This window comes from Brachycentrus maculatus, unplaced genomic scaffold, assembly GCF_059751285.1.
Source record: "Brachycentrus maculatus isolate JH-2025_06_01 unplaced genomic scaffold, ASM5975128v1 h1tg000955l, whole genome shotgun sequence".
Lineage (NCBI taxonomy): Eukaryota > Metazoa > Arthropoda > Insecta > Trichoptera > Brachycentridae > Brachycentrus > Brachycentrus maculatus.
This window is the reverse complement of record NW_028281677.1, coordinates 22,389-44,500: the sequence shown is the minus strand read 5'-3', so window position 1 is coordinate 44,500 and position 22,112 is coordinate 22,389. Positions and strand designations below refer to the sequence as shown.

General features: G+C 37.2%; 1 protein-coding gene across 6 annotated transcripts in view; it reads left to right on the top strand.

Moving 5' to 3' along the window:
* Asator (tau-tubulin kinase asator) overlaps nucleotides 1-19,268 on the top strand; it is a 102,694-nt gene extending 83,426 nt beyond the window's left edge. For 4 of the 6 annotated variants that reach the window (XM_088275692.1, XM_088275690.1, XM_088275695.1 and 1 more), the window contains 11 exons: nucleotides 882-1,000; nucleotides 5,678-5,757; nucleotides 6,771-6,931; nucleotides 7,700-7,814; nucleotides 9,445-9,629; nucleotides 10,413-10,576; nucleotides 12,414-12,631; nucleotides 13,781-13,875; nucleotides 15,336-15,474; nucleotides 16,220-16,352; nucleotides 16,809-19,268. In XM_088275692.1, the coding sequence (XP_088131818.1) occupies nucleotides 882-1,000; nucleotides 5,678-5,757; nucleotides 6,771-6,931; nucleotides 7,700-7,814; nucleotides 9,445-9,629; nucleotides 10,413-10,576; nucleotides 12,414-12,631; nucleotides 13,781-13,875; nucleotides 15,336-15,474; nucleotides 16,220-16,352; nucleotides 16,809-17,001 (1,602 nt within the window). In that variant the 3' untranslated portion in view covers nucleotides 17,002-19,268. The remainder of the gene's footprint in view (nucleotides 1-881; nucleotides 1,001-5,677; nucleotides 5,758-6,770; nucleotides 6,932-7,699; nucleotides 7,815-9,444; nucleotides 9,630-10,412; nucleotides 10,577-12,413; nucleotides 12,632-13,780; nucleotides 13,876-15,335; nucleotides 15,475-16,219; nucleotides 16,353-16,808) is intronic. The other 2 variants (XM_088275693.1, XM_088275691.1) reach the window with 1 other exon arrangement.
* Nucleotides 19,269-22,112: the final 2,844 nt, after the last annotated feature.

Below are 22,112 nucleotides of genomic sequence, written 5' to 3'. Positions count from 1 at the left end.
ATAAAATATGAAAAAAATTGCTGTTCAAAAAAATATGAAGGAATTCACCCATTTTCTATTTTTACAAACCGATTCCTGAAAATTTCCTAATGTTCCTGATTATTTATTATTCATACAGGGTTGTGCAAAATTAAAAACCCTATCAGGATATGTTATAATTTTTACAAGTGGCATTGTATGTCATATCATATTTCACATCTCGCACACTCCTTTCAACGTCATAAATCAAAAAACTTGATTTTTAATGAGATCGTTTTTAAGGTTTGAAAATATAATACAATGTATTAAAAATAAATATCAAGCCACTTATTGAACTTTTTACTGTGCAACAGATCTTTTTAGGTAAAATCTGAAGGTTTTTACTCCATTTGAAAAATATTTAGCATATTAAAAAAATTATTAAACAATACATTTTCTTCAAAATGCAAAAACAGCACTTTCTGCCCTGTAGCGGGTAAATATTAAGTTAAAAATATGCCGCTTTTGCTGGGATATAGTACATTTTCTGGGCATTCCGAAAACATACACAACTGAAAATTGTCGATTTTTGATATGTGACGTTGTTGAAAGGAGTGAGCGATCTGTGAAGACAACTGAAGTATGTAAAACAAATTGATAAAACGGGCGCAAATGTGTATGAACACTGGCAAATTCAATATAGCAGTAGCTCTTCCTACAGGCATAACCATTGGCAGGTTGGTCCTGTGTATAGGAATGTAAAACAATCTATGTCGACGCTGTCTTAGGTAACTATCGGAGTAATTGGAGATTATCCAGATTTTGTGAACAAGTATCTGGACACACTCAAAATTTTGTTGTAATATTAATTTTGCGCCACCCTATACTTACCATATTATTTATTATTAATAATTTATTTTCAGAAGCACGTGGCCATTAGCGGGAAGCCTCCCTCCAACGGCCAGCTGCACAGGATACAAGAAGGCGAGCACAAGTCCTCGCTCAAGTCCAGACCCCACAAGCAAGAGACGCCAAAAATAAGGTTCGTAGCGCAAAAGTAGAAACTCACCTCCCGCTCTCAATCCACAATGTATCTACCGATGTGTCCCTTTCTACTGAGTTCAACATAATTCACTCGATGCTACTACGGATGTGTCCTCTTCTACTGACTGCAACAACTTCACTCGATGCTACTACGGATGTGTCCTCTTCTACTGACTGCAACAACTTCACTCAATGCTTCTACGGATGTGTCACCTTCTACCTTCACTCAATACTTCTACCGATGTGTCCCCTTCAACCGACTGCAACAAACTTCACTTAATGGTTCTACCAACTGCAATAAACTTCACTCAATGGTTCTACCGACTGCAGTAAACTTCACTCGATGCTTCTACTGATGTGTCCCCTTCTACCAAGTGAAACAAACTTCACTCAACGATTCTACCGACTGCAACAAACTTCACTTGATGCTTGAACTGATGTGTCCCCTTCTACCAAGTCAAATAAACTTCACTCAATGCTTCTACCGACTGCAATAAGGATCACTTCAAGTCGCAAAGACCAAATTTTAATTAACAAATTATTAAAAAAACATCTTAGTTTGTCTTAAAGCTGGATTGATTGAACTGGAAAGTGAAGCAACATTAAAAATACTATTACCGATGTTTCCCCTTCTACCGACTGTAATAAACTTCACTCGGTGATTCTACCTATATTCAACTGCAACAAACTTCACTCAATGCATCTACCGATATCTCAAGTGGAACAAAGTTCACTCAAAATTTATATTTAGTTTATTTTTTGGTATAAGCGTCTTCAATCTCATATGAAATTATGTAGTAAATTGTAGTATTTTTATATTTTTATACCAATTTTTACGATGTATTTGTGTTAAAAAAAAAAAAATTATACGTATATCGTGGGGTAATCGCTACAAGACAATTTAGAAATCCACGTTAGGGTGTTAGCCACCAAAAATATAACTGTATTTTCTTGTGCGTCATAACATTTTGAAATCATCAAGAATCATTTTTATAATTCCAGTCATAAATCGTCCCTAAAAAAAACAATCATATCGGGCACCTAATATGAAAACATTGTTTAGTACAGCAGTCATGTATAGCTTGCTCTAAGAATATATAATTACCTACCATTTGCTACCAAAGGTACTAAAACCTACTACTAGTACTACCGTTCTGGAGGTCCCGGGTTCGATTCCCAAGGGGGGTAAAATAAATATATGTGATTTTTTTCACTGTCATATTTCTTTAATATTACCCTGGACTGGTACCTGAAGCGGAGGGCTGATCACCTTTCCTTCATGTGTAAACGATCAAGATAACACTGCGTTTATATGACGCAGTGCCCTATGCACCATTGCGGGTGCGGATAAGGGTTTGAATGAAAAAAAAATGAAAGTAAAAAACAAGTGTTTTTCTTTTACTTTTACAAGCACTGTTCAGTTTATTCCACATATATTTAATTGACCAGGTTTTGTCGTTACCAACATCATTAGACTGGCGGGAAGCTAGACAAAATTCAAATGTTATGAACGCAACAAGGCAGGGGCGGAAAACCATGATTTAATATTTTTTTTTAAATTACAAAATTAATGATATCGCTCACTCTTTTCAAGAATGTCAAAAATCAAAAATCGTCAATTTCCAGTTGTGCATGTTTTCGGAATGCCCAGAAAATGTTCTATATCCCAGCAAAAGCGGCATATTTTTAACTTAATATTTATCCGATACAGGGCAGAAAGTGTTGTTTTTGCATTTTGAAGAAAATGTATTGTTTAAGTATTTTTTGAAATATACTAAATATTTTTGAAATGGAGAAAAAACATTCAGGTTTTACCTAAAAAGATCTGTTGCACAGTAAAAAGTTCAATAAGTGGCTTGATATTAATTTTTAATACATTGTATTATATTGCTAAACTTTAAAAACGTTCTACTGAAAAATCAAGTTTTTTGATTTATGACGTTCTTGAAAGGAGTGAGCGATATGATATCTTGTATTACGAACCCCACAAAGCTTATTTTATAAGCAGTTGTAGAAATTACACTGCGATATGTTTAAAACTAAAACTCATTATGTGCCTTTGAAATCAAAACGACGATATAAGAAAGGAATGTAAGGCTGAACGAGGAATAATTGAAAAGATTAGGAAGAGCTCTTTGCGGTGGTATGGACATGTGGAGCGAATGGATAGCGAGAGAATGACTAAGAAAATATATGTGGCGAATGTGAGAGGGAAAACAGAACGTGGACGACCGAAAAAGACTTGGCACGATCAGATCAATCAGAACCTAAAATCTGGCGGTGTCAAAAGTCTGCGTAATCGGAGGGCATGTATGACTAGATGTATGGATGTGAAGGAGGCGAGGAGTGTATGTCAGGACAGAAGAGTGTGGCGTTCCATCCTCTCTGCCTACCCCTGCGGTGAAACGGCGTGATGGTAGTAGTAGTAGTAGTAGAAATCAAGTTTTTGCATAATGCATAATGAGTTCTATTTTTAATATTAAGCTATATGTTGTAATGTGTTATTTTTAAGATTGAATTTTTATATTTTTTTCAATAAACGCAATGAATATATTTTTTGTATTTTATTTTTATTTGTAACATTAAATTTAAGCATACAAGCTAACCATGTTTTTGCTATATATCAATAGGGCTCTGCATACTGGAGCAGTGTTAACTTGATCGTTCAATACATACAGGCAATATGATCAGTCCTTTGCTTCGGATTAGTCCAGGGTAATATTGAATAAATATTAGACTGAATAATTGCTTTGACCATCCTGGGAATCGACCCTGGGACCTCCGGAAAAGAAGCCAAATACTGTACTCACTACCCTACACAGGCAGACAGTATTTTACCTAGATTTTAATCACTATACTTGGATATTTCGTAGTCATACAGGAGAAAGTGACCAAGTGCATTTTTTTTACAAAAACGTGATCATTGACTTTTTGATATCTTACTAGCTTAATATTGCCCTGAAAAAATCCCAAAGGATTTTAAACTTGGAAGTAAAATATCCGCCTATTTATTTATAATATCCGTATATTTATCCGTCTCCGTAGTGTAATGGTCAGCACACTCGGCTACCGTTCTGTAGGTCCCGGGTTCCCAAGGGGGGTTAAGTAAATACAAGTGATTTTTTTCACTGCAATATTTATTCAATATTACCCTGGACTAGTACCTAAAGCGGAGGGCTGATCACCTTTCTTTCATGTGTAAACGATCAAGATAACACTGCGTTTATATGATGCAGTGCCCTATGCACCATTGGGTGCGGATAAGGGTTTTTTTTATTTTTTTTATTTTAAGTATAATATATTGACTTGGTAAAAATGACCAACTGCATTGATGTTTATTTTGTTGCCAAGCAAAAGTGACTTAAATGGCCCTCCTGAACATTTTACGTTTTGTTAGTTGGTCACTTTCTCCTGTGCGACTACGATATATGAATTTATTTGTTTATTTCACTTATAATTTGTAATAGGTAATATTAGTTTCTATACATATTTAGTGTGACCGACCTTGCTGCAATGACCTTGACCTAAATTAAGGGTCGTTGACCTATGCAATTAGTGACTTATATATGTATAAATGTCTTCGGAGTATCTTTTGTTGACTTTTTTTATTCATTATTATTATTTTGGTTTTTAAAATATACATATCGCTCGCTCCTTTCAACAACGTCGTAATATCAAAAAACTTGATTTTTCAGGAGATCGTTTTAAACGTTTCAAAATATGATACAATGTATTAAAAATAAATATCAAGCTACTTATCGAATTTTGTTCTACGCAACAGATCTTTTAAGGTAAAACCTGAAGGTTTTTTCTCCAAAAAAAAAAATTAAACAATACCTTTTCTTCGAAATGCAAAAACAACACTTTCTGCCCTGTAGCGGGTAAATATTAAGTTGAAAATATGCCGCTTTTGCTGGGATATAGTACATTTTCTAGGCATTTCGAAAATATGCACAACTGAAAATTGACGATTTTTGATATATATGACATTGTTGCAAGGAGTGAGCGATGTGTGATAATTTGACATATCGCTCACTCCTTTCAAGAACGTCATAAATCAAAAATCTTGATTTTTCAGGAGAACGTTTTTAAAGATTAAAAATATAACACAATGTATTAAAAATAAATATCAAGCCACTTATTCCACTTTTTACTGTGCAACAGATCTTTTTAGGTAAAACCTGAAGGTTATTTCTGCATTTGAAAAATATTTAGTATGTTAAAAAAAAAAAAATTAACAATACCTTTTCTTCAAAATGCAAAAACAACACTTTCTGCCCTATAGCAGGTAAATATTATTATGAAGTTAAAAATATTCCACTTTTGCTGGGATATAGTACATTTTCTGGGCATTCCGAAAACATGCACAACTGAAAATTGACGATTTTTGATTTATGACGTTCTTGAAAGGAGTGAGCGATATATCAAAAAACTTGATTTTTCAGGAGATCGTTTTTAATGTTTAAAAATATAGTAAAATGTATTTCAAATAAATATCAAGCCACTTATTGAACTTTTTACTGTGCAACAGATCTTTTTAGGTAAAACCTGAATGTTTTTTCTCCATTTGAAAAATATTTAGTTTATTTAAAAAAAAATAATTAAACAATAGCATCTAACTACATTGTATCTGCAATGCCAATTTGGCTAATTCCATGTTTTTTTGTCTCTTCAGATGCCTGAACATAGCCGGAATAGAAGATTATCCTGAACTACAAGTCACACTACCGAGATGTTGGAGTCTGCCTGACTTAGGTATGTTTATACTGTTTTTTTTTTACTTGAGGAATGTTTATACTAATAATTTTTTACTTGAGGTATGTTTTTACTGTTTATATTTTAATTGAGGTATGTTTATTTTTTTTTTTTAAACGAAAAATATTTGTATTTTTATAATTTTCAAAAATATTTCAATTTCATACTATTTCTGTGAGCCATAGCGGCTCATTATTAGAAATAGGTATCATATTGCGGTAGAGTGGACTCGAACCGCAAACTCTGACTTAAGAGTCCGCGACACTAACCACGGGACCACAACCCGACACATACCAATTTTTACTTGAGGTATGTTTAACTCAGAGGTTCCCAAACTCTTTTATCTCGTAGACCCCTTGCCTTACCTGATATCGATTTTTATCAAATTCATTAACTTCAAATGTATTTTTGACAGCCGGTATATGTAGTTCTACTCACTTTGAACCACACATGTTGGGTTTTATACATTTATATTTTAAATTCAAATTAAAACATAGACCCCTTGCAAGTTATCATAGACCCCTGGGGGTCGATACTGACCACTTTGGGAATCACTGTTTTAACTGTTTATTTTTTAAAGTATATTTTAACCCTTTGTGCTCTAAAGATTTTTGGTATATTTGTGTACTGCACACCTAAAATTCTATTCTTTAATTCTACAAAGAATTACTTGGGTGTAAAGTTGTAAAGTCCGCCTCCGTAGTGTAATGGTCAGCACACTCGGCTACCGTTCTGGAGGCCCCGGGTTCGATTCCCAGGGGGGGTCAAATAAAAAGTGATTTTTTCACTGTAATATTTATTCAATATTACCCTGGACTGGTACCTGAAGCGGAGGGCTAATCACCTTTCCTTCGTGTGTTAACGATCAAGATAACACTGTGTTTATATAATGCAGTGCCCTATGCACCATTGGGGTGCGGATAAGGACGTGTGGAAGGAACTTAGAATGGTGTAGGCAGATCCCTATGTCAAATAAATGCGAAATTTGAAAAGGGATCATTCTGTTGTACCAGGCAACACGATGCGGCAGAGCCTGTCTCCGCCCCTGCTGCAGCAGGCCGCCTTCGACGACATCGTGTACAGGGTGGACATCATGCGGAACGTGGGGGTGCGCTCCGACGCCGCGGCGCCCACTCCTCCCGGGGGCCGCGCCCCGCGCTTCAGCAGCCTGCCGGCGAGTATTACTTGTGTTCTTCTTCATCTTCTTTCCATGTTCGCTCCCTAGGCGGAGCACGTGGCCAACACGAGACGTCCCCGTGTCACTCTGTCACGCGCCATCTCCTCGGCTTCCTCCCGGGTCAGTCCGGCGTCTCGAAGTTCCGCTGAGTGTAGTCCGTGAATGGGCGCCGGAATCCTCGGGGTTGGACGCAGAGACATGAGACGTTACTTGTGTTACGTACTACATACTAGGCGGTGGATTCAACTCAATTCAATTTAAATTGTTCAATAATTAATACATCGCTCACTCCTTTCGAGAACGTCATAAATCAAAAATCGTCAATTTTCAGATGTGCATGTTTTTGGAATGCCCAGAAAATGTACTATATCCCAGCAAAAGCGGCATATTTTTAACTTAATATTTACCCGCTACAGGGCAGAAAGTGTTTTTTTTTGCATTATAAAGAAAAGGTGTTGTTTAATATTTTTTTTTGAATATACTCAATACTTTTCAAATGGAGAAAAAACCTTCAGGTTTTACCTAAAATGATCTGTTGCACAGTAAAAAAGTTCAATAAGTGGCTTGATATTTATTTTTAATACATTGTATTATATTTTCAAACTTTAAAAACGTTCTCCTGAAAAATCAAGTATTTTGATTTATGACGTTCTTGAAGGGAGTGAGCGACATGATTTTTTAAATTTAAATTCAACTTAGTAAATACTTCTTTAAATAATAAATAATAAAAATACATAAATTGTAATAATAAGTATTATATTTCAGGCGATCGCTCTGTCCGCCCAGCCCATTGAAGAGGCGGCTCCCGCGGAGCAGCCCACTGTCAGCGGGCGGCTGGAGATCCGGATACAGGCGCCCGTCAGCTCTCCCATGCATTCCGGTAGGCGCCACACTCTTTTCAATCAATTCCCATAAACTGATGATCATTTCTGATGGACAATTTATTAAAATTTTTGACCATCAACAATTAAAATATATTAATAATTAAAATTTGAAAAAAAATACAGTAAAACCTCAATATAACATACCAATTGGGGGGAAAGCTTGTCCATTAAAGCTGAATGTCCGTTTTATAAAAACAGGTTTAAAATAAATGAAACATACTTAAGTGTGTTTCATTTATTATTAATTATTAATAATAAAATAAAAATATGACCAAAACTGGGAACAGAGTGAATGGTGCACTAAAATCAGTTTTAGCAAATAAAAATCTATCAGCGGAAGCTAAACTGGCAGTACACAATGGAGTTCTGGTTCCAACCCTTATGTATGGAAGCGAAGCATGGAGTTGGCAAAAGAAGGATGAAAGCAGACTGAATGCAGTCGAAATGCGATCCCTCAGACGAATGTGTGGCAAAACGATGTTTGATAGATGTTCGAATGATGAAATAAGGAAAGAATGTAAGGCTGAGATAAGCATTATCGATAAAATTAAGAAAGGTGTGTTGAGATGGTTTGGACATGTGGAGCGTATGAGTGAAGAAAGAACGGTTAAACAAATTTATGGCGCGAATGTAGTTGAAAAAAGAAGCAGAGGACGACCGAGGAAAACTTGGTGCAATCAGGTAAGTCAAATACTTGAAAGCGGCCGGGTCAGGAGTCGTGATAATCGTCAGGTATATATGAGGAGAGGCAAAGAATGTTTGCAAAGACAGAGTGGTGTGACGTTCGATTCTCTCTGCCTACCCCTGCGGGATAGGCGTGATGGTTAGTTAGTTAGTTTTAAAATATGACCACGTTTAGGTACACAACACCGGGAAGGGAGGGTTAAGGTCCAAAGTATATCTCAAATCCCGTCGCTAGGGGTATGCGTTAAAAACACCTGTCCGAAACGGGTTAAAGCTTGTTTAGTAACATACTATCTGCAGGAAGGTTAATTTTACTTTTTCACTCGCCTCATCGTAAATTGCGTGAAAGTTATTTTTACGCACGACTATTGCGGCATCTTTTGATATCATATCGCTGTACATTATGGTTAAATGTTATCACTTCTTTTCAGAGACGTTTATCTCTAATATGAGCGCGAATCCGCCCACAGATAGTGTGTTAAAAATAGGGTATACAACAGATCTTAAGGATCTAGAAAAAAATTAAGAAGAAGTTTTGCTTGTCTTCAATTTAGATGATGATGTCACCCTTATCCGCACCCCAATGGTGCATAGGGCTCTGCGTCATATAAACACAGTGTTATCTTGATCGTTTACACATGAAGGAAAGGTGATCAGCCCTCCGCTTCAGGTACCAGTCCAGGGTAATATTGAATAAATATGACAGTGAAAAAATCACTTATATTTATTTTACCCCCCTTGGGAATCGAACCCGGGACCTCCAGAACGGTAGCCGAGCGTGCTGACCATTACACTACGGAGGCGGAGGCTTCAATTTAGAACTTCACAATATTGCATTTTCCTCGCCTGGGATAGTACTCCTTACCTTTCCTCAGTTTATATTGATATTAATCTGTTCAGCTACAAGTGTTGGTTGTGAAATTGTCTACGATATCCTTGCAGCCAAGATGCAGGCCACGGTGGTGGAGAAGAAGGGCCGGTCCCCGCCGCGCGTGGGGCTCAGCAACGGGGCGCTCGGGGGGCACAGCCCCAACATCGACGACCCCTCCGTGTACTTCGACGCCACCGAGAACAACAAGGACCCCAACCGGGATCAGGAGAAGTCACCGAGCCCGAGCCAACAGAAGGTGACAACCACTTTCATATTTTTTTTAAATACAATTTAACACTTATTTATTTATTTATTTTTCGTTGTAAAATTTTTTTTTTATTCTTTCTTTTTAGTGTGTATAAAATAATAATAAAATAATAAAACCCCTATCCGCACCCTAATGATGCATAGGGCACTGCGTCATATAAACACAGTGTTATCTTGATCGTTTACAAATGAAGGAAAGGTGATCAGCCCTCCGCTTCAGGTACCAGTCCAGGGTAATAATATTGAATAAATATTACAGTGAAAAATTCACTTATATTTATTTTACCCCCCTTGGGAATCGAACCCGGGACCTCCAGAACGGTAGCCGAGCGTGCTGACCATTACACTACGGAGGCGGACAGTATGTATGTTTATTAGGTTAAAATATATAAAAACAACAACAAAAAAAACCTATGTAAAAAGAACTCCACCAGCAAGACACACAACGTGGCTTGGTGGGTCTCTGCAAAAAAAAAATATTTTAAATATGCTTATAATTTTTTAAGTAAATGTATACAGTTTATGTAAAAATTGTTCGCCTCCATAGTGTAATATGGTCAACAAGCTGGGCTACCTTACTTGAGATCCCAGGTTAGATTCCCAGGGGGGTCAAATATGTATATATATGTGTGATTTTTTCACTCTAATATTTATTCAACATTACCCTGGACTGGTACCTGAAGCAGAGGGCCAATCACCTTTCCTTCGTGTTTATGCGTTGAAATGATGCAGTGCCCTATGCACCAGTGATTATATGTATCCATGATTGCAGAGCCAGCCCAGCTCGCGGCGGGAAGTCCTGAGGAACGGGGGCGCGGAGGCGTGCGAGGAGAGCCTGCTGCTGCAGCAGCGCGGTGCGGGGCCGGCCCGGGTCGGCGCCCAGGAGGCCTCGCTGCTGCTGCGGCGCTACCGGGTGCTCGGCTCCAGGGACGACCGGTGAGTGCCTCCCATTACTAAGTGGAGGAAAATCTCTGAATTATTACTGATGATATTTTTAGATGAAAGACATTCAATTCAATTCAATTTATTCAAAAATTAATATATACATTACAAACTAACATTTAAGGCGTATACATTGAAAAAACAAATTAAAAAGTAAGCAAGAAGACTCTTGTTAAATGTGTAGAAGAATCCCCCTTCGGAAAACTCCTTCGGACACATGGAACAGATCAATATCCAATGTGATATTGTTCAACATAGCGGTAGCTCTTCCTACAGGCATAACCATCGGCAGGTTGGTCCTGTGTATAGGAATGTGAAACAATCTATGTCGACGCTGTCTTAGCTAACTATCGGGAACATACGGACCAATGTTCCGGATAATTTCATATAAGATTTTTAGGTCAAATTCATGACTTATGGGTCCAAATGCGTCATTTATTGATACAATTTGTAACATTTTTGGGTTGAATATATCGCTCACTCCTTTCAAGAACGTCCTACCTATTTCTTTTGACTATAATATATGTATATACAACATTTTGAGTGTGTCCAAATACTTGTTCACAAAATCTGGATTATCTCCAATTACAGGAATTATTTTCATATTATTTTTTGACATCTCATCAAAGATGAAGAAGAATATGGAAGTCTGGGCATTTACGGGGCTGACGAACGTCATCGGCTGGTTTAAGTGATCACTTTACACACGTGTAACATTCACCAATTCTACCCATTATTGACAACCACACTACTCAAATTCTATATATATGAACCAATTTAGAAACCTTGTTCTTGAATCACTAGAACTTCACTAGAGACATCTATTGGTGAGATGTAAAGAAGCTTTTTACTAAGCAGAAACTCTTTTATTAGTATGTGAGGTCCCAGACTTCCATATTCTTCTTCAGACTTCCATATTCTTCTTCCTCTTTGATGAAATGTCAAAAAATAATATAATATATGGATATGCATTTATATAGTCACATTGTCTTTTCCAAATAGCCTACTAATGTAGGGCGCCGTGATAAAATATTAAACTTGGAAGTGCACCACGGGCTGAAAAAGATTGGGAACCCCTGCTATAAGCCATTGTTTCGCCGCGCGTGTGCCCCGGCACACTGGTGTACCGCGGTGATTAGTTGGTGTGCCGCGGAAAAAACGTCTAGTTTTGTGAAAATAACACAATTGCTCCAAATTGTGATTGCCTGTGCTCAGTTAAGTAGGCTCACATTTGGCATTAAACATACTATGTTACATATCGCTCACTCCTTTCAAGAACGTCATAAATCAAAAAACTTGATTTTTCAGGAGAACGTTTTTAAAGTTTACAAATATAATACAATGTATTAAAAATAAATATCAAGCTGCTTATTGAACTTTTTACTATGCAACAGATCTTTTTAGGTAAAACCTGAAGGTTTTTTCTCCATTCGAAAAATATTTAGTATATAAAAAAAAAATAATTGAAGAATACATTTTCTTCAAAATGCAAAAATAACATTTTGCCCTGTAGCGTGGGTAAATATTAAATTAAAAATATGCCTCTTTTGCTGGGATATATAGTACATTTTCTGGGCATTCCAAAAACATTCACAACTGAAAATTGACAATTTTTGATTTATGGCGTTCTTGAAAGGAGTGAGCGATATATGACATTTTTAGATGAAAGATATTAGATTTTTACTTCAAATATATAGTATATGGCACTTATAGGTCCAAGGATGATAATTTTAATTATTTTTTTTAAACTAACAAAATAACATGGAAAATTTGAATGATGGACCTTGATTTGAATCAATATTTCAACGCACTAATTTTGCCTTGTGTCCAGGATCCCCAAGGCGCCCCGTCCCTCCCCGCTGCTGCAGATAGGCGCGGCGCCCTGCCCGGCCCTGGCCGCCACAGCGGGCGAGCAGGACGACGAGGAGGAAGACGAGGAGGAGGAGGAGGAGGAGGAAGAGGACGACGAGGAGGACGAGGGAGGCGAGGACGGCAGGAAGGGGCTGCAGCACACCAAGTCCACGGGAGACATCCTGGATGGCCACCAAGGTATTTGTACTCATATTTCTTTTATTCAAATCAATTTATGAAATAATTAACCCATTGCACCACTAATAAAGATAAAGATATGGACATAGTTAGGAACACGTACAACACACTATTTAATTTTTATTGATTGATTAATTGAAGGTTCTATGGGAGGTTGCGTAAGGCTGTATTGAAAGCTTCATTGAAGGCTGTATTGAAGGCTCTATTGGAGGTTGTGTAAGGCTGTATTGAAGGCTCTATTGGAGGTTATGTAAGGCTCTATTGGAGGTAAGGCTGTTTTGAAGGCTCCATTGGAAGTTATGTAAGGCTGTATTGAAGGCTCCATAGGAAGATATGTAAGGCTTTATTGAAGGCTCTATTGGAGGTTGTGGAAGGCTGTATTGAAGGCTCTATTGGAGGCTGTGGAAGGCTGTATTGGAGGCTCTATTGGAGGCTGTGGAAGGCTGTATTTAAGGCTCTATTGGAGGCTGTATTGAAGGCTCTATTGGAGGTTATATAAGGTTGTATTGATGGCTGTATTGAAGGCTGTGGAAGGCTGTATGTAAGGCTCTATTGGAGGTTGTCTAAGGTTGTATTGAAGGCTCCATTGGAGGTTGTGAAAGGCTGTATTGAAGGCTCTATTGGAGGTTGTATCAGGCTGTATTTCTGAGGAGAATTTAAGGCTTTAAATTTGTAAGGAGTGAAGAGATAAGGCGTAGGACGCAGCACATCTTGGTCACAACTGTCGTCAAGAAAAGGCGATTCAGTTGGCTCGGCCATGTACTCCGCATGCCTCCCGAGAGCCGCCATCAAGCTGCTTCTTTTACAAGGCATCAGGTCCCCGACCACTGCTGACAATTCATCGGCAGTTCTCGTCAGAACTTATGCTGATCTGACTTGGGAGGATGCAAGGGAGCTGGCAGCTGACAGAAAAGCCTGGAGACAGTTTGTGGACTCCATATGCTCCGCCTAGGGAGCGGATACAACCATATTAAGTAATATAGAAGGCCCCACAGAGGCGACCTAAGCTATAATAATGAGCTGATTCTTGCAGACTTGAAGTACATACTGTCTCATTGTATCGATGAATCTTGACGTAACCTAGCCTAGATGATATAGCAGCTATGGTTCAGTACATAGAGGCTTACCTGTGAACATGTTTGTCGGCAGATGAGAGGAGGATGCTGTCGGTGCACCTGGAGCGCGGGCGCGCGCGGCAGCGGACGCCCTCTCTGGGCGGAGACAACACCCCGCCCATCAGAGACGTAAGTTTATACCATTCATATTTACTTTGCAATTAGTTGTTTTTTACATAATTTTTTGAGAATATGGATTTTCACCGCCATAGGCTCGGTTAATTAGCTGTTTAGTTTAAATTAATTGTTTTTAAAAATGTCTAAAAGCAACTAATAGGCTTTGGTCACAATGTCGGATTATTGGCTAATAAATTAATATGAAAAATCACAAGACCATCGGTAGCATTCTTATTGACATCTGTAGAGAACTAAGGGAGATATGAAGGTTTAAACTTTAGATATTTGAATAAAATGAAAAATGTGCGTACGCATACGTCATCAAATTTCTGTCATCGAACGTTTTATGACGTCATATGGTGTATAGAGCTGTAATAGTAGTAGTGTGGATTGTTTGTTTACCACTACACTACCATTTGTGTTATACAAATATGAGTTAGAGTGGGTCTATTTGTTGTGATAGACATCAACAAATAGAGCCGCCAATAATTTAGCAATGACACCAACATTAAAATAACTCCATCGTTCCTGTAACGTCATTCATTGCCAACTTACGAAAATAACATTTTTTCGAAGGCGAATTTTCCACAAAAAAATGATGAATGAAAATATTGATCATATCGGCTGTTATAAACACTTCACGAGTCATACAATCCTTTATAGGTTGATCTGTTAACCGGGCGGTCCGCTGTCCAATTACGCAACTTGTAACGGGCGCAAATACTGATTCACTCCGTGTCTTAAATTCATGTGGAGACATGCATGGATGACTAATACCTTTGTTGTTGGATAAATATACGTCCATATGTATATATTTCAAGGACGTATTCATATGTCCTACCTGTAACCGATATTGTTTACGTTTGACGTATTTATGCGTCCCGCCCGGTTGACAGGTTAAATTGGATATTCCTCCCGTCTGACGAAGATCCATTGTAATGTATAACACATTTTAAAAAAACATATTCATATTTTATTCATTACCAACTTACGAAAATAACGTTTTTTCAAAGGCCAACTTTCCACAAGAAAATGATGGAAGAAAATATTGATTATATCGGCTGTTTTAAACACTTCTAGAGTCTAATACAATCCTTTATAGGTTGAGTATGTTAAATTAGATATTCCTCCCTTCTGACAAATCGTAGTTGTACAGGAGAAAGTGACCAACTAACAAAATGTAAAATGTTCAGGAGGGCCATTTAAGTCACTTTTGCTTGGCAACAAAATAAACATCAATGCAGTTAGTCATTTTTAACAAGTCAATATATTATACTTCCAAGTTTAAAATCCTGTGCATTTTTTCAGGGCAATATTAAGCTAGTAAGATATCAAATAGTCAATGATCACGTTTTTGTAAAAAATGCACTTGGTCACTTTCTCCTGTATGACTACGAAATATCCATTGCACCTTATTTGTGCAACATTACATTGCATTGAGCGTATGTATACGAAGGAGTGTCGCGTTGCAGAAGTCGTCGAGCGGCAGCCGCATCCCGGTGGCGGTGCAGGCGGGGGGGGCGCTGCGGCTGGCCAAGTGTGCCTCCTGGAGCGGGGCCGAGCAGCCCGACTCCCCGCAGACCCCGCTGGACGTCAACGAGCTCACCCCGGGTGAGTACCCCCATAACAATACTTGCACAATACCAAATTATTTGAATTTTAATTAAAAAAACATAAATGCGATCCCTCAGACGATGTTTGATAGATGTTGGAATGCTAATATAAGGAAAGAATGTAAGGCTGAGATAAGCATTATCGATAAAATTAAGAAATGTGTGTTGAGATGGTTAGGACAAGTCGCTCACTCCTTTCAAGAAAGTCATAAATCAAAAATCGCCAATTTTAAGTTGTGCATGTTTTCAGAATGCCCAGATAATATACCATATCCCAGCAAAAGAGGCATATTTTTAACTTAATATTTATCCGCTACAGGGCAGAGAGTGTTATTTTTGCATTTTAAAGAAAAGGTATTGTTTAATTATTTTTTTTAAATTTACCAAATATTTTTCAAATGGAGAAAAAACCTTCAGGTTTTACCTAAAAAGATCTGTTGCACAGTAAAAAGTTCAATAAGTGGCTTGATATTTATTTTAAATATATTTTATTATATTCTTCAACTTTAAAAAACGATCTCCTGAAAAATCAAGTTTTTTGATATATGATGTTGTTGAAAGGAGTGAGCGATATACATACATATTAATACACATACATCCACAAATATACCTTAAAATAAACAGGTAGTAAAAAATAGTGTTTTTGGAATCGATGAATGTGATTTTGTGAATTTTATGAATTTATTTTTTTTTCAATAATTTTCCCATACTGACATTAATATGCATTTTTTCCTCCCGTTCAGCACTGAGAAGAAGGCGTCAAAATGCGGACAAGTACGTGACGGACCCGTCGCAGCTGGCCCTGCGCTTCAACAGGCCGCGGGGGCGACCGCAGTGGCCCGCACCACCCCCCGCCCCCGAACTGCTGCTCAATAGGTAACCATTTCTAGGAAGAATTCCTGACTCTGTCCCAACTTGTCGGGGTCGATGACTGTTTGATATATTACTAGCTTAATATTGCCCTGAAAAAAATCCCAAAGGATAGTTTTAAACTTGGTGTAGATGCCTCTGTAGTGTAATGGTCAGCACATTCGGCTACCTTTCTGGAGGTCCCGGGTTCGATTCCCAGGGGGGTCAAATAAATATAAGTAATGTTTTCACTGTAATATTTATTCAACATTACCCTGGACTGGTACCTGAAGCGGAGGGCTGATCACCTTTCCTTCATGTGTTAACAATCAAGATAACACTGCGTTTGTGTGATGCAGTGCCCTATGCACCATTGGGGTGCGGATAAGGGTTTGTTGAATGAATATATATTTAACAAATAAATAAAAATAATAAAAAACAAATGCCGTGTTATTGACGGGAGGGAATGTTGTCATGTTGCAGACAAGTGAGTCGCGGTGTGCCGACGCACCTGCTGATGTGCTCCTCGGCCGGGCCGCCGGGCGCGCAGTCCGACAGCTCCTCCTGCAGCCCGCCCCCGCCGCCGCCGCCCGCCCACGCCGCCGCCACCAACTCCGCGCGTGCGCGCCGCTTCCGCCCGCAGCCGCACCTGCTCGAGGGCGCCGCCGACACGTGAAACCGCACCCAAACTGTGTCGCGAGTGCCGACTGCGAGCGCGTCCATCTCCACGCCCACATGGTGCCATACAAGTGCTCTTGTTTCGGTGTAGTCCTTTGCTGAGTTGCGTAAACTGGAATAATGTACGGCCAATTAGGGTGCACTCTTATGGAGTCATCTATAAAGCTTGTGTCACTCATAAATGGAGTCATCTATAAAGCTTGTGTCACTCGTAAATGGAGTAATTTCTAAAGCTTGTGTCACTCATAAATGGAGTCATCTATAAAGCTTGTGTCACTCGTAAATGGAGTCATCTATATTAAGCTTGTGTCACTCGTAAATGGAGTCATTTATAACACACATAAATTGAACCATCTATAAGGCTTGTGTCACACAAATTAAGCCATCTATGGAGCTTGTGTCACACGTAAATGGAGTAGCCTATAAAGCTTGTGTCACACGCAAATTTACCCATTTATAAAGCTTGTGTTACATAAATGAAGGCATCTATGGAGCTTGTATCACACATAAATGGAGTCGCCTATAAAGCTTGTGTCACACGCAAATTGACCCATCTATAAAGCTTGTGTCACATAAATAAAGGCATCCATGGAGCTTGTGTCACTCGTAAATGGAGTCATCTTTAGAGCTTGCATCACACGTAAATGGAGCCATCTATCCCTGATTTTGAAGGCATTCTGATTATGTAGTGCCATCTGTTGACGGTTTTCGGCAGCTGTTCTTCGACTCAACTTTTGAAATGGTGATAAATCAACAGCTGCCCGGATTCTGAGCAATGAACTCATATACAAGATGACGCTCATAAACGCAATGAAGGACTTACACCAATATACCCAATACTCTGAAAAGTCTTTGTAGCTTTACGTAATTTGGTTTGAAGCCGCTGAAATGACCCAAAGCACGTTTCGGTTGTGCGTCCCTGTCTCGCCCGCATTCCGATCGGGAATGCGAGAGGGAGACAGAGGGTGATTTTACTAATTATTTTTAAAACATTTTTCCCGCCTGGGAAGGTGATGTTGCGAAGACGGTGGCATTTCACAGCGTGTTTTTGTTTTGTGTGAGGCAACTAGCCGTTGTTACGCGATAGTCAGCCAAGTATAATTTAGTCAAAATGAAATCAATACTCCTAGTTTTTTATACTTAGATTATAGACACGATTTAGAATTCTCATTTTTATATATGTTTTTTTTTATCATTTGTGAAGTGTTCAATGGGGACGTTTGCGAATCGAGTCTACGCTAGTCTTGGTTGTGTGTCCGGGTGGTACAACTTGTAATCAATCATGTTGACCCCACCAAAAATTGAACTTGAATTTTGCTTGAAACAAACTTTTGTGACGTCATCGTAATGACACTCAAAGAAAACCTATGTAAGACAAGTTTTCTGTTGCAAATATTTCTTTTTATTCAAGAAAATATGTTCCGTATAGCAGTGTTCCGCATACTTTTTCTATTCAAGGTACACCTACCCTACCAAATTAAGAAATTTCAGAGGTGCATAATTACCGTATTATGGTGACATATCGCTCACTCCTTTCAAGAACGTCATAAATCAAAAATCGTCAATTTTCAGTTGTACATGTTTTCGGAATGCCCAGAAAATGTACTATAGGGATTTTGATATGAGGGATTTTTTCGTGGTGTGGAACTTTGGATAAAATAATACGTCAATCCTTGGCCTTATGACATCAGTTGAAATATCCGACTAATAATTTGTAACATCACAAGGATAAATAAAAGAACAGATCCCTGATTTTTCTTGAGGTCGGTAATTAGTCCGCGCCATAATCATGCTCTATATCTGTCTCACTCTCGACGCTACGCATCGCCAGTGGGTAAGAGTGACACACGATGCGTGCTTTGATTTATTTATGTTACGATCTTATTTGTTTATATTACGATATATTTCAAGAATAATGTGACACGAGTGTATTATAGAGTACCAAAAAGGCACAATGAATCCCATTGAAGGTTTTTGTTTAGGAAAATAAATCGTTTCTTAACTAAATACATGATAAATGTAATCATTTAAAAAATGGCAAAATACCGCCGCGCACGGTGTGTCTCTCAGAAAAAAAGTTAACGCGGTTAAAAGTTTAACTTAAATAATTTTTATTGGATAGAATTAAAAAAAAATTTTGTTGGATCCCCATTGAATATTTCACATATTTTTTTATGTTAAATATTGTTTATAATATTTTTTGTTGTGCTGTATGTGCAAAAAATAAAAGCATTTGCCATTTTCGTATTTCGACACGCTTATAAATTATTTAAAAAAATATCTCGCCACTACGTATTATTATTAAGATATTTTTAAAATGATACCAAAGGCTTTCATTTAATTTTTAAAAAATATGTGTAAATAAAATATATATATAAAATATTTTAAAAAAAATTTTAATCGAATGATGTTTATTTAAAAAAAAAAGTTTTAGTCAAATGTGTACTATGAATTGTTTGGTTGAAAGTGTCGGGGTGACAATTATCCGTAGTTTTGGTGGGAAAAATGAAAAATGAAAAATGTGCATTCAAGTGTTGAACAAAAGACTTAATATATAAAAAATTGAATAATTAGCATCGTAGGTTATTTAATATTATTGATATTGGTTAATTTTGAAACATGTACGACCACATAACTCCGCACGCATGTCTTACGCCTCCCAATGTTGATTTTGCATCTGTATCGCCGTGTAATTAATAAAAAATTGTCATTTTTTAGGCACCGTATTTAAAAAAAATATATACATCAAACAAATTATATACAGAGTGGTGCAAAATTAATAACCCTATTGAAAGATGCTTTAATTTTCGCAAATGACGTACGTCAATCATATATGACATTTGTGAACTAGACAGCTGCAGTATACAAACAGATTCAGGGTGGCCCAAAACTAATCATCCAATTTTTTTTTCAATTACCGTTTTACTAGATAAAATTTTTTTTCTTAAGTGGAAAATATGATATCTGTCAAGTGGCTGCCGCCAGTGTTGATACACATATCGTTCACTCCTTTCAACAATGTCATATATCAAAAATCGTCAATTTTTAGGAGTGCAAGTTTTCAGAATGCCCAGAAAATGTACTATATCCCAGCAAAAGCTGTATATTTTCAACTTGATATTTACCCGCTACAGGGCAGAAAGTGTTGTTTGTGCATTTTGAAGAAAAGGTATTGTTTAATTATTTTTTTAAGTATCATTAATATTTTTCAAACGGAAAAAAAACCTTTAGGTTTTACCTAAAAAGATCTGTTGCCCAGTTAAAAGTTCAATAAGTGGCTTGATATCTATTTTTAATACATTTTATTACATTCTTAAACTTTAAAATGATCTCCTGAAAAAACAAGTTTTTTGATATATGACGTTGTTGAAAGGAGTGAGCGATTTGTACCCGTTTTATCAATATTTTTGTATACTGCTGCTGTCTAGTTCACAAATATCAAATATGATTGACGTACGATGCCATTCGCTAAAATTAAAACACCTTCCGATATGGTGATTAATTTTGCGCCACCCTGTACAACCGTGCTTGGTATAACTGTCTTTAGTGTTGCGGGAGTGAATTTGTCGGAAAACGAGTGACTGACTGAAATCGCAATTAGAACTGTCACTTGACAAACGCAGCGTAGAGTTTGTGTGCGATGGAACACACATCGCTAATCTCACACGCAGAACGTGTATGTGAAAAGGCAGCTAATGATCACAAAAATACTGAGACATCCTTCCTTTCCTAGACCCGCGGGCGCATTGGGCACTATGTTAACGCAGTATTAAAATAAGGTAAAAAAAACATATTTTTCAACTGTCTAAATAAAGTAAATAAATTTTTATTTATTTAAATAATTGCCTAGTATCACTATCTCTTAAGATCTATTATGACACGTGTTTTGATGCATTCCGCATCATTTTCAAACACCATATATATATTGTGGTTTCTAGTTGAATACCAATTTAATTTATCAGAAGGGAAGCAAGATGAAAGCGGATTACTTTTAACACAAATTTATTCAGTTCTATAAAATTACAATCAAGAAATACTTAAGAATAATCGCGTGATTCTAATGTGAGAACAGTTGAAATACGTGTCGATCGGAGGACGGGCGGCGACGAAGTGTAACGGGCTCGTTTCCGTTCGTTGCGGGCTTCGGTGTAGGGTGTTCGTTATTTCACTCGATTTGAGTTGCCATGGTAGATGTGTGGGTTGCCCACAATATAAACAGTGTTTGAAAATGATGTGGAATACGTGGAAACACGTGTCACGATAGATTTTAAAAAATAGTGGCATTTAGAGGAATTAAAAATGAATAGATTTTAACCACAAAGTGACTCGAGTGAAATTGAAAATCTTTGTATGATTATCAGCTTTGATGGTTGTCGTGTTATAGAAACATATTTTTTTATTCAATTTTAAATTGAAAAAAAAAAATTAGTTCATTCTACAAATCATTAATACAGTAAAACCTCAATATAACAGACATCTGTTTAACAAACTTCGGATAATACAGACAAAAATCCGCTCAAATTTAAAAATTAAAAAAAATATATCGTGGATTCCATTCCTGGCTACATCATAATATTTTATTTTACACAAGATGGAATTTTAAGGATAAGAACATTGTAATATAATGCCCAGTGCGCCAAAGGATTTAATTTTCTCAGTCAAATAAATTATATATTTATTATTGTCATGTAATTTTTATTTTGACGTTTTTTAAATGGTCATTTGGGATTTGAACTTCATATGGGATGAATTTTAATTCATTCGTACTATTCATATATTATCTGTTTGTGATCAATTTAGAAGGAATGAAATAATTTGCCAATACTTTTGCTATTTGATATAGGCGCCAGCTCACAATTCTAGTCAAATAAACATTTAAAATTGCTTGAGTACGCTTTGTTTAAGGACTGATGATTTTTTTCGAATTTCTTTTTGTATTTATCGATTTTTAACGTGAATAAACCGTACTTATGCGTAATTTCATTATATAATTTAGGTGGCATTCTATAATTGCTTCCTTGCATTGAATATACAAAACAAAACTGGCTAAATCCTCGTCAATTCTAACATTATGATGATGATTTTAACACATTGTAGTCGGGCGCTTCC